General features: G+C 46.0%; 2 protein-coding genes across 6 annotated transcripts in view; one reads left to right on the top strand and one right to left on the bottom strand.

Annotated features, from left to right (window-relative positions):
- The window catches only part of LOC128887306 (uncharacterized), a 200,799-nt gene that overhangs the window by 101,166 nt on the left and 86,116 nt on the right, over window positions 1-13,517 (top strand). For all 5 annotated transcript variants that reach the window (XM_054143053.1, XM_054143054.1, XM_054143052.1 and 2 more), the window contains one exon: window positions 8,054-8,089. In XM_054143053.1, coding sequence (XP_053999028.1) covers window positions 8,054-8,089 — 36 coding nt within the window. The remainder of the gene's footprint in view (window positions 1-8,053; window positions 8,090-13,517) is intronic.
- Window positions 1-13,517, bottom strand: part of LOC128887290 (transcriptional regulator Myc-A-like) — a 350,744-nt gene that overhangs the window by 321,918 nt on the left and 15,309 nt on the right. The window lies entirely within an intron of this gene.

Here is a 13,517-nt window from a genome sequence, read left to right as displayed (position 1 = left end):
CAGAATGACCGGTGTCATCTGGGTCGCTCGGCCCCCGCGTCCCCCGGCGTTTTCGCTGGACCAGTAAATCTGTTTCGTCCGCGTGATCGTGTCGCTTGTATACTCGTATACTCTGTCCGACCACCAAGAAATTTTTCCTTGCGTTCGACTGTATGTGCACAATTATGCTTCGTGACAAAACAAACTAGGAAGATTGAAATCTTTAAAGTGACTGAATCCAAAAGCGGCAGTCGAAGGTTAAACTGTGATTTTTATATTTTCATGTCACTTTCCTGACATTTTCCTGCATCATGACTACGTGATCGCGTCACTTGTATACCCTGTTTGACCTCCAAAAAATTTTCCTTTAGTGCTACTGTACGTGCAGAATTATAGTTTGAGACGTAAGATAATATGTAATTTTTATATTTTTATTTTATTTTCTTGGCGTTTTCCTACGTTTCTAAACCATCGTCGTCTGGGCTACTATTCCCCAGGTCTTTTCATAAAACTCGATCCACCCCTGACTTCGGACTGTCTTTCAGCTTTCGGTTACTTCTTCTGCTCTCGCGTGCCCCTTCCAAGGCCAAGTTTCTCTTCCTAGCTTTTCCATGAAGGCTTCTTCCCGGAGTCGAATACCTGGAAAACTCCATTCGGAGCGGGACGATTTCTTTTGTGTCTCCAACCGTCACCTTTGGGGAGTGTGACTCCGAAACCCTCGCAGTCTAGATTGGAGGGGTTACATATTCGTCGAGATTATTTTTACAATTTAGCTTCGAGGCTCCATCGTTCCGCGTCGTCATTGTTACGACTACCGTCGTTTCTTGTTTCTGGAGTTGTTTCCATTGGGGAAACTCGTGGGAATACTTTCCGAGTAATTTTATATCGAATGCACGTCAATGTTAATTTATAAATTCTGTTTAATGAAGAACTGAAATCTAGTTAGACAGTACCCATCCCTCGCGCAAGCAGCATCCACAAAATAGATCCCATCGAGCACCGACGACCTCGAAACAGAATGCTTCCAGACTCTTCCCGTTTCACCCAATAATCACTTATCAAGTTTCCCTCTAAAAATACCGTGAACATTTCACGGAACACCTTGGCGACCGATAAAGCGCGGTATCGGCTTCCCAACGGCTATCGCGAGCAAACTCGACCCGTGGGGAGCATCAAAAAGCATATATCCCTGGAAAAAAAGTCTGGAACATCCACGCCTCTAATTATTTCTTCACTCGCTATCTGCCGGCGTTGATCTTTTCGACGATTCCGGCGAAAGGTGTTTCGCACCCCGAAGTGGCCGACCAATCTTCGTGGCGCAATCTCTCTCTCGCCGTGAGGAGAGGCGAGAACCGCGGGGGATTCCCGTGGACGACGAAAACGACGGTCGCCCGGCGGTCGTGTCACGGCGAAACTGACGCGCCTTGTTTACACACCTGTGCGCAGTGTGTGAACGGTCCATAATAATGCCACGGCTTCGCGCGAGCAGGGGCCCGTGTGTAACGTGTGCACGCGTCGACGAAACAGGCCCCATTCTCTCCAGTCTACCTGGGGCCCCGAGTGACCCCCGAAGAATCGAAGGAACGAGGACAGCGGAGCCAAGGAGCAACGGAGACACAGAAACGCGGCGGACGAGTCGACCGGGTGATCCGACGCTCCGTGGACCGGGTCCAAAGGTTTTAGCGAGGAAAATATAAAACTATAAGGACAAGAACTCCGGTGGATCCCGACGGTGAGGGGGAGATAGGTTCTTTACAGACCAGTTGGTAGCACCGACAAGACAGCCGACATCCCCGCCCTTTCGCGGGCCAGATTTGTAACAGTACCCCTTGGCGGACCAGAAAGGAGAGATCTTCCTCTTCCTTCAACTAGCCCGTAAGATATGACGTGACGGGCCCGAGTGGAATGTAGAAGGCGAGGAACACGAGGTTTATGTTGATAAGTTCGCGTTAAGCCTGATAACTGGTAATGGATAGATCGGGGGTGGCTCTTAGTTTTCGTTTCTCTTTTCTTTTTTTACTCCCTGTTTTAGTCCCAGGGGTCATTGAAAAAACATGATCAAGAAACCGCGATCATCGTGATAGCATTGTCTGTATGGATCGCGAAGATCAATACCGACTCAAACGGTCAATATACTTTCACATATTAAAAAGAACCGCATACTCCAAAATAACGTAATTTTTCTTTAACAGTTAACCCAAAATTGTGTTACAACGTATAAAAATGAAGCTCCAATTTGTAACATCACCGTGAAGGTCGCCTTGGTCAACAGTACATACAGTACGATGGCAAGCGCGATCGTTAGTCGACGGTTGTCGCAATTTTGTCTAGGGGAAGGGTTCTCAAAAAGGCTCCATCGAGAGGCAATTAAACCAGTTCGTTTTGAATCGAGGAATTTATAAGGGGCAGAAAGGCTGAATAGGCTCGCTCAACGTGCGAGAGCGTGTACGTGTGAAAAGAACGGTTCGACGTTTCTCTATAATAATGTTTGATCAGCCTATCGATTCTTTCCACGGACATCGAGCCAATACATACGCGTTACGCTCGGGGGAATTGGCTTCAATCTAAACGAGCCGTGGCCACAGACACGGTCTAATCACTACAAGGATATTAGCTAATCTCGACCAATTAGACGTAATGGCTGGATTAAGACGGATCGCACGCATGCTAAAATTGAATATTATATAATCCCCGCCAGTGCCACGCTACGTTTCCCACGTACCGCGAACTCGGACGTCGTTAACTGTCGTTCTCTGCCTACTATCGTCGTGGCTGACTATGGGGACGCGAAGAAAATCAGACTAACGATCCGCCGGAACAATTTTCTCTAACTGTAACGCCGCGAAAAACCTTTTGTTGTTCGTGCGCGTTCGCGAGGGGCTGTTTTAGTGGTTGTTAGGCGACATCGTCCCAGGAGAAGCAGGAGAAATGGGTATATCGCGATGAAATCAGTTCTCGGTAAGTTTTCGTACGGTAAAGGGCACTCCGGGTTTTGTAACAAAGAAGATATCCTGTAACGATGAGAGCGACCCCGCGACACGAGAATTACGTTTCCAGGAAAACTCGCATAAAACTTTTATTACCGCAAATGGGAACTGAAATGAAATTACGTTTACATTGACTGTCTCGTGTCTTTCGAATCGAGGGGGATAAAAATTGTGGGAAGTGGAACTGAAATTACCGACGGAGCCAATTTTATTCGCGATAAAAGTTTATTTAGTGTGGAGTTAATCCTCTTAGGTTTTAGGCAGGGTTGTCGGTCACATGATGGATTTGTTGATTCGAGTATTGTCGACAGACGTGTCGCTGAACTATTTGTAATACTTTTTCAACAACAGAGCATAAGAAAAATTGCAAGGGCATGAAAAAATTAGAAAAAAAGAAATAATTCAGATCTGAATGAGGTAAACGCTAATTATTTTAAAGAACGAATTGTTTGATGTCAACACGAATTTCCTGGACGATTTTCAAACACGACTTCCCTATGTTGGTTAAACGCGTAACGTTATGCTGGTTGGGTGCTCGCCACGCGTTAAACTTTGACAGACCGACATTCACAGAAACGACAACAATACAACGCACAATAATTGGAAACTGTAATTAGAAAGAACGCGCGATGCGTTGGTGGAAGCGTTTCACGCGCGAGATGAAAGATAACGCGCAGCCCTAACGCTTCTAGCGTTAATTATGGTTATAAAATGCCGAGGGCACGCCTGTGCCCCGTGAATAATGATCGCGTGGAACAATCGCCTCGATTGGACTTTTATTGGAAGGCATCGAGGATTCCGGAAACGCTAACCAACAAAAACAACCGGCACGTAACGATGCCATGATAAAAGTAGCTGATTGCGTATCAGTGGCACTTCCAGAAAAAAAGGGATTAAAGTAAAGGCTTCCACGGTTATGTTTGTAAAATAGGAACGACTGTTGGGACCTCGTTATTTAAAACAATTACAATATTACTTAAATAAATTCAGTTTTAAAAAGACATTAACTGATACTACTTTACCTTGACCTAGGATATATAAGTTCTCGTGACGATATTCACTCGAACGGTCAACTACTATTACGTTTACCTTGGCATGATGCAAGATCATTTCATTTTTCGATAATCACGCCTCCAATTGGATACGAGATAAGAAAAATTCAGGAGACGTCTGTGTTTGTCATGGAGCGTCCGCATGTCGTTCACTTCAGTCGGAGAAGTTCCAAGCGAGCGACGGTAAGGGCGCTATTATCGACTGTTTACCATATCTTACCTTTCCAACGATAACGATAATCTCGGTGGAACCGTCCGAGAAACGCTGTAAAAGACGCGGCTTTAAATTGTTTGGCGATTGCCAGCCGGAGACACTAACGACGCGAAATTATTGTATAATCGACGACTCGTACAGATTGGAATCGGTGATTTAGAGTTTGTATTTCTTTTAGAAGCGAGGTCATGCCCGTGGAACTTTTATCCCGCTGTCGCCCCCCCCCCCCCCCGCCCCGCCCTCCTCCGCCTGGTTCGAGAAAGAACGTCGAACACGAAATATAAAATAAAATGGATAATTTTTATTAGTCGCGTTTATCGGGAGGTGAAAATTTTACGGCTCGCGAACGAGTTGATTTTGGAAAAAAAAACCGATGAAATTAATAAGTATGCAAATGCCGAGTTCCATACTCGCACGAGCTCTTCGTCGGGGTGAAAATGTTCGACGCGAACGGTCGCGACGAATTTTTCCTGACACGAAATTGTACTGCTCCGGTTCATCGCCGATTAGTTTATCAAAAATTGTAATGCGAATGATCGATACGGCGAGCACTATTGAATATTTCCAGGACCGAATAACGCACAGGTTGGGAATTAACCTTCTATAAGCCCGTGTAACTTTCGGGTCATATACAGTAAATCCCATAAATACCATAAATGTATCAAATAAATTTAGCCACTCGTGGAATTCCCGATCTCGAATCCGTATCGAACGACCAATGTTCTCGTTCCAGTGACATTCTTACCCCGAATTCGTCGCAACTACGACACCCTCTGTCACGGGCACGTGTCGGTCGCCGAACAAGACCGTCGGTTACTGACCTTCGACAAGCGATCTGATCGCGTGTGGCGGGGAAAGAAAGTGGAACCCAGAATTTCCAGCAGCCTGAAATTCCTCGAAGCTGACCCAATCGACGGGAGAGAGATCTTTCAGCCAGTGGATGGTTTGTCGGCGGTCGAACGACAAGCGTTCCCCAAACACAGAGGGACAAGGTCAGCCCCCGGGGGTGGAACGGCAACAAGTGACCACAAGCCAGACACACACGGCCATCAGCCTTGTTCTTGTTCTCTAACCCCTCCTCCCAACCCTCTCTGGCCCTCTTTCCTTCATTCCTGGTCGACGACCAGTCTGTCGTCCGTCGAGGACAATCGATATATCGACCGTCCACGGAAAGGCAACGTTATGTCGAGCACACACGAGCTTGGACTTACGTAAGAACCCGACGCCGATCGCGCTCATGTGCGTGCGCGTATGTTCACGAGGAAAGGGAGAGGACGGAGCTGGCTGATCGGTGTCTTATGCGAGTTGCGGTAGGCCACGGACGTCCGTTCATCCGTCTTTCGTGCCCTTCGAGTGCTTGCTTATCGATAGCCCGTTTTACCCGTGCTCCGAAAACCGCTTTCTACCTAATCTATCGGCTGCAAATAGAAGATAACGATGATTCGATGCGCCAGTAATCGAGGCACGCCAGGGATGGCTCGTAGCTATGCTAGTAGATAGATGTAGCATCCTTCGTTTCAATGTCGGAGACCTTCACAATTTTTAATTTTTATCTATATTACTTGTGGATACATGTAAAAATGTTATAAAGGAATGAATAAGCTGCGAGGGTTGCTCTTTGATACCATTCTCTAAATTATATTGTACTGCATTATTATACGAAATTGCGCTTTGACAACAGAAATTGTAAAGTAAGAGAAAAGGTATAATACAAGCCTGTAGATTCTGGAAAGGTAGAAACGTTTGGATTGCGTGAGAGTAAAAGTACTTATAAAACAGTTGCAGGTGATCGCAAACGCCACATTGTAAAAAGATATTAATAGGGCAAATGAGCGATTTTTTCGCAGCGTTAAATCTTTTCGAGGCTACGCAAGAAACGTGCTTCGAGCTTCATATTCGTTTCTTTTCCTTCGACTAGCGGCACTCCAAATTTCATTCGAACACGCAATTGCATTAGCTAGTCGCCTAGACCAGGTGCCGAACGTGTCTCTAATCAAGTTCACATTGATTACTTTGAATTTACACCTCTCGATGCACTTTCATAATTTCATTCTTCAGCTTTCAAAGGGTTGATCGCTATTACAACCAATACAGGCAAAATCATAAATTCAGGAGATCATATTTCAATACTGTTAATAAAGGTATCCCTTGCAATTAATTTATACCAAATTAGACATCCTTGAAACTCAGACGAACAGCAATGACCTGTTCCTTGCTTACAAGAACGTAAATCTAATAAAAAGTGGAGATGCGCGCTGCAAAATATCGACATTTTCGATTCGATAAACGCTTTCCCGCCCAAATTTCCGTTGGCGACCGGACAGGGGTTGGGGAAAGGGGGTCAGGATCCAAGCGGAAGTTCATTAGCGAGGCGACGGCTGATAGGGCGTCACGAGGTGACCGAAGAACAACACCAAGCCACTGTTATTTCTTTCGGGTTTTACACGCCGGCGTCCCGACGCTGCAATGTTTTAGCGTATTGATCCGTTGGGGTTTAGTTGAGCCGTGGTAAAAGTGGCGGGGGTAGTTGCCACGATAGAGAAGAGGGACGGTCAGCGGGGGGGGAGGGGGGGGAGGGGGGTAAAAACTGGACGGCGGCACTTACTCGCTCATAATCACCCCCCGAGCCACTCCAACCACCTCCGACGCCCTCGTGCTTTCTAGCGCCGCGGTGCATTTCCAGGGGGGCGCGTGTTGCGAGCCTTGTTTGTGCTCCATCGAAACTGTAAAGAACGCTTTCTCCTCGGGACCCGGTAAATTGGTGTCGTTCAGCGTTTAACCTGGGTCCTGCGCAAACACCACATAATTTCGAGGTTCGCGAAGGTATTAGAACCTTTATTGCTAAACGTACTGTTCCTTTTAGGTTTCTTTGGTAAGTACTCCACCGTGAAGATGCTTCGATTAGTTCGCAGCGAGCTAACGAGATGAATTGGAATACGCTATTTTTAGATATAAGCAAGTCGAAGTGTTTGAAATCTTTGGGAAGGATATGCAAGTAGCATCTATGTTAGTAGTTCCAAGTCACAAGCACCTTGAATTAAAAATTAAAATTCAAAACTCGCCTTCAAGAAACCGTCGAGACGATTACAAATTGTCCTGTACACCTTCGTCCTGCACTTCTCGCCATTCTACCTTCCACTCTTCCACTCCTTTAACATATTTTGCCTCCGAAGCGCGCAATCGATGTCTTCGAGCGACGGCAGCGTCGTGCAAACGATTGTTATCAGTCGAGCTTTTATTAGTTAGCGAAAAATAGTTCTCGGAAAAAGTAATGAGCTCGTTTCGCGATGGCGACGCTCGGCGAAGGCGACTCGAATCGATAGAGACTGGTAATTGCGAGTAGCGAAAATGACGCTGTCCTGCGAGCGGTTGATTCTTGCCACCCTTCTTACGTATGCAGACCCTTAGATAATTGCGGCTCATTCGCGCAAATTATCCCGGGGTTTCCGCGTCGGGCGAAGTAAAATATAATAATACAGCCTGTTCGTCGCGCATGCGTGCATATAATGCGCGAGTGTCTCTCCCATCGTCTGACCAGCTTTTACTTCGATGTGTGCGACGTCCACGTATGCGCGTTTAGGTCTCCCAACAGTCGCGTGGCCCGCAAAGTGTGAACGTGTATTTAACACTAAACCTACCGACGTTTCATGTACACCTACCTCTATCGCGACCGGTTTTCAGAAACGATACGTTTCTTCGGGATCGAATGCAAAAATCGCTTATTCGGAGTGGATCGAACGATACTCAAAAATATTTTTACGATACATCGTTTCATCATAATTACGGTTTAATAATTAAAATTCATCTCTCTTGTGTTACAGAAGGAGCCTCTACTTCTATGCTGGCGAACTTATTTGGTACGTGCTTACTTTATTATCGTAGTCAGGTAATTACAATTGTTACAAAGTGGGAATTCCTTCCACCATCGACGCTTGCCTACACCAGAGCGAGATGAAAAGAAATTATCGAGCAAGTCGAAGGACGCGACAATTCTTTCCAGAAAAGGGTCGAAGGAATTTCTCGCTTTTTTCTCCGAGGAGGGGGAGTGGGCTTATCGGCGAGGAAAATCGGAACAACCCCGAGGTAGGCGCGGCGCGAACCTAACCGTGTAACACACTCGAGGTGGTCGTTGGTACGCGTGCGATTACTTACTCTCCATCGGCGAATTAACGACGAATCACCGATGGGAGAACCGGTTGCCTGGCCGAACGGCACGCAGCCTAACGACTTCTCTCCTCGGCTTCAACGGGCATTCCAACGGCACGAGTTTGCCCCGCGACGCGAATTAATGGAAACACGCCGCGGTATGCCGTGTGCGCTGATAAAGCGGAACGCGCGTCCTTTCCTACGTATCTCTTTATCCTTACCCGATATGTTCCACGCCGCGTTTCCTCCGCGACCATTCCGCGTTTACGCAGATCGGTCCTCGCTTTTTATCGCGGCGGTCAGTTGTCTGCGACGTCTTCTCGAAATCGGAATTCGGTTGAGTCCATCGGGTCTCGATGCGTTTCTGTCCTAGGATTGTATTAGGGGGACCGAAAAGTAATCAAAATTGAGTCACTTTAAAAACGTCTCCAAACTTCTAAAAATATAAAGATAGCCCGATGCCATCGGTAAAATGCTAAAAGCAACGTATAGCTTGCATGTTAATTACAAAGTGTTGATCAAACCTCTGCTAATCAGTCGCGACATTCTTCGTAATGTCTTACAAGTTAATTCCGAGTTGGCTCTATTCAATGTTTATTCAGAGAACTCGTTCCCTGAGTTAATTTTCGGTTTTCTCGTGTTAACTTTCACGATCTGGACCGAGTCAAGAAACGAATTTGTGTATTGGAAAAGATTAATCGAGCGAATCGTGTCTATATTTTTAATGCATCGCTCTTCATTAATCAGCTCGTGAATATAATGATTAGCTTCGACCGGTTACCAATTCCACAGAATAAATCTGAATGAATCAAAAGATCGATAATATGAACGTAAAAGGAATCATTTGAATCATTTATTTTCTAACACCATGTTGTATTCTAAAATCCATTTATTGACGTTTTCGTATTTCATTCTTGTGGCGAATCCACCAACATAACAAATCCACCTACGTCTGTTTGAAATCATGTAAATTAAATTCAAATGCCAAGACATCGCTTGCGAAATATTTTATCCCGCCATCCAAATGTATATTGTAGTTTGTCTACCTGTTATTCGTCGTTCGAAATCGTTATCTAGGTAAGAAATTCGCCAATATCTGTCTTGGAGCCTTGCTCTTCCTATCGCCGCAGCAACGACACGCAGCAACGCGTCTCAAATGAAGCGATTCCGTATTCACGCATGAGCGCGATCGTAGATGCTCGCTCAGAAACGCAAACAGGCTCTAAGGAGAACTAGGAGAAATATCAAAGGAAAAGGGACCAGCGGGAATGCGCGCATCTGTTTCCTTTGCGGCAAATTTCTTCCGCATCTAACGGCCGGTGCGCCGGTGACGATAAATGATTTCGTTCGCGGAAAATGAATATTTCCGTTCGCCTGTGTATTCAATTTAACCCGTTCGCCATCCCGCGCCGGGATTATTCCCGCGGATTAACCCGTAATTATCGGCATGTTTCTGGCGCGTTTAAACGACGCCCGTTTCTCACCGGGCCGCCCTTGTCGGCTCTACTCGATAATCCCTCGTTAAAATATAATCGCGTTAAACGTCGGCTTCCTAGTGCTCAAAAACATGCCTCGAATTCGATGTAGTCGCCTAGCGGCCGCGCGGTTCGATGAGAAATACTAATAAAAAAGATACGAGTAATGGCAGCTCCGCCAGGTGCAAAGGGAAATTACTTGTTTTGCTGATAACTTATGAATCGTGGACGCGACACGATCGCAGATATAGTATACAGATAGATAATAGATATAATGTACGGAGAAGAAAAATATCGTTCGAAAGAATGCCTCGTGTGAATAATGTACAGAGTAATATGTGGACTACGGATTGCGCGGAATTTATGGCGCACCGCGATTGCGAAAAACATATGCTAAGCGTATGCAGAAGACATTCGCTTGTACGAAATTAAACATTAATAGTACTTTATGGGTCTGCGACGCGTTTCGCCGCGTGTTTTTCCCGTACTGGACATATAAATGCGAGGGACAAAGTTAGATACTCGGACTTGTGTACGAAAAAGACCGACCAGGCTACCAACTCGATTACAGATCGGAATTACTAAAAATTTGACTACATTGAATGTAGGAGTGATATTCATTATCGAAGGGCACACACGGAAATGTAACGTTGGTAGGAACTTCAAAAAAAAAAAAAAAGAGACGCACACACAGTAGAACACGAAGTTAAATGAATTCTACTCGTACAGACTGTAATGAAATATACACCAGTCATTAAGGACAAGGAGTGGGATGGGCTGTCATCTCGGAAGATATGAAATTGAAACAACGTCTGCCTATGGATAACTGGTAGCTCTCAATTATCTACAGACACCACAACTTCTCGCTCCTCTTTGACCCCGTTTGGAGGCGACGTTTCGTGGTTTCTCGGGGCCCCGTGCATCGACGACAATGTAGCAAATTAGCTCGGCTCGTTTCGCCTGTTACCGCTCGTACGACTCGAACGGGCATTCCGATGGCACGAGTTTGCTTCGCAACGCGAATTAATGGAAACAAGCCGCGGCGCGGCGCGCCGTATGCACTGATAAACCGGAACGTCCATTTCACGGGCATCTTCGTCTCCGCTCGAACAGCTCCGCCATGTTCGAATTAAACGATTTCGTGTTCACGCGTGGCGTGAAAAAAGCGCGGTAAAGTACCTGCGTAACGTCCCTCCTTTTTTCTCTACCTCGTTTCCTTTCTGACCTCTTTTTATATCGCGTCATAACCTGCGTGATCATTGGCAATCGTAGCCAGGCTCGCTTTTTCCTCGACTTTATTTCGTTCCCCTCTGTAACGGAGTTTCTGCAACGAGGCGATTAAAGTGGACCGCTGACGACCTCGAAGGACGCGGGTTAATCGTTTCGATCGCACGTCGAAAACAAATTCGAGTGGGAGAGAAATATTTACCGATGGGATCCACTGGGTCACGGAGGGATATGCAAGTGGAGACCGAAGCCTCGACTTGGGCTTTAGGCAATATACTAACTGTGGCTAGAACGAGTACGTTGGATACTACTCTCCTGTAGCTATTTAGTGTCGTATTCTTCGGATGTTGGCAGTAGGTCATGGATTTCCTATGATTCCTACGCCATCAGTTGTTGGAACAGTTTCGAAATAGCCCTAGATCAAAAGCAGAGGCCAGGCGGATGATGATAAAGCTTCTTTTTCTTTTATGGATTAAGCTGGCCTCTACAGTTCGCGAACTCTAATTGCTATAAGTAAAGTGGACGATGAACTATGTTTTCGGGGAAGAAGACATCCTCGACGTCACTGCCTTCTACATCTACGCGGTACGATGTTCTTCAACTGTCGATAGTTGACCTACAGACCACTTTCACTTTAGCCTACTCACCGCGGTGTGATTGTAAGGTTCTTAACATGGTTGTCGGAATGTTGTAGGAGTTGGCTAAGCTTTGAATTTCTCCCTGTGATGTAGCGTACATTGAAATCTTTGCGAACCACGGAGTTGTTGCTAAACCTTCGTATTGAATTTATGAAAGGAAGGATTCCATTGCGGAGGAATTTATTCTTGGTCAAGGTTCCGAGGAAGTGGCGTCTATTGGGTTTCGCGCGTTCCCCGGTTGGTCTACGTGCGTCGGCGAACAAAGATGGTCTCTACGCGGATCACCGGACGCATTCTGTGGGCTTTATTCACACTCGAGTGTCCACCGGGTCGGTGTTCGTCGTTAAAAGCCGTTATTACGACGAAAAACAACTCCTCGCCCCTGTTCGGGCGTCATTTTTCTTGGCTTTCCTCGCTAAAACGCAGCCTGCGTTCTGTACGCCCGGCAATTTACGTTGCCACGAACAGGCTAACGACTTCACCGCTTGACTTTAATGGACATACCGCGCCGTGATTCTACCCCGCGATTCGAATTAATGGAAACACGCTGGTATCCCATTTGCACTGATAAAGCAGAACGTTCTCGCCGCGATCGTCCCCTCTCGGCCGTGCGACTCTCTATCGACATGGAGACGATTCCGGGGCCGTTTACATCGTACCGAGATGCTGTTGGATTAAGCGATTACGCCTTCCCGGCCATTCGTGGCACGGGCGAAAGCATCGATCACGGCGAAACGTGCTTTCCAAAACGGGACTTATCAAGAAAGAGGTTTAAACCCGATACTCGTCGCGCCTGGTACAATCGATGCGTATACTTCGAAGATAGCGCCGCGGTAGCCTCCAGGGAAGATCCATCGATCCGTTTAGTTCGCGCTACTCCTCGATTACAAGGTGTTATTTAATATATGGGACGTGCGACGAGTAAAATAAATTTAATATTTCGGCATTGACGAGTAATGAATGGGAGGAATTTTTTCTAGATCTCTCTGTACCAAATCTCTCTGTTACCTCGACCGAGTTCCAATAGAGCGACCACACTTCGTGCACTTTTCACTTTTAATTAATGAGGACGTACCTGAAGTAGTATCCTTGTCACCTTATCTCGAGCATCGACAACAGACAAGAGGATCGCTCGTACTGCCAAACGTAGTCGAACAAGTCCACTCGTCGGTTACACAATAACGATGAAGTAAGTTGATGTAAACGCATGTTCGATTTGACCTTATGTCAGAGTTACAGAGAGTCTCGGGTTCTAGCAATTCTTTTGACAAGTTAAGGCACTGTAACTGATCGCACTCGTCTGTTTACAAACGATGGGTAATACATCACCTGTACGACCTTGTTGTCTATTCTTCTAACACGATCTGATAGCGTACTAGGTCACTTCGGAATGAGAAGATCAGCGGCCAGAGGTCTACGGGCTCTATAAGATGGAAGCTAGTCGTTTCGAACACCTCTGGCAAAGTACACGATACGAAAACACGAAATTCTTTTAAATTAAAAAATCATTGTTAAATCTATTAACCCTTGAAACAAATACTGATTTTCGAACGTCTCGAATTCATCCAATAGGCTCTAAAGATGATCGTTCGAGGAACGTATGTATTAAAAATGGAGGCTTTAAGCCAGCTCGTTCCCAACACGAAGAAAATACAGAAGGTCCTGTGTTCGAGGCTCGATCGAGGTATGGAGCGAACTCGTAATTTGTCGTTTCGCAACAAATAACAGTTGTCGAGAGTCATAACGTTAGAGACGCACGAGTCCGGCGCTAAATTATTTTCGACGCAAATTAACGGCGG

The sequence above is a fragment of the Hylaeus anthracinus genome, unplaced genomic scaffold (assembly GCF_026225885.1).
Source record: "Hylaeus anthracinus isolate JK02 unplaced genomic scaffold, UHH_iyHylAnth1.0_haploid 11985, whole genome shotgun sequence".
Classification (NCBI taxonomy): Eukaryota; Metazoa; Arthropoda; class Insecta; order Hymenoptera; family Colletidae; genus Hylaeus; species Hylaeus anthracinus.
This window is presented reverse-complemented; position numbering and strand designations above follow the sequence as displayed.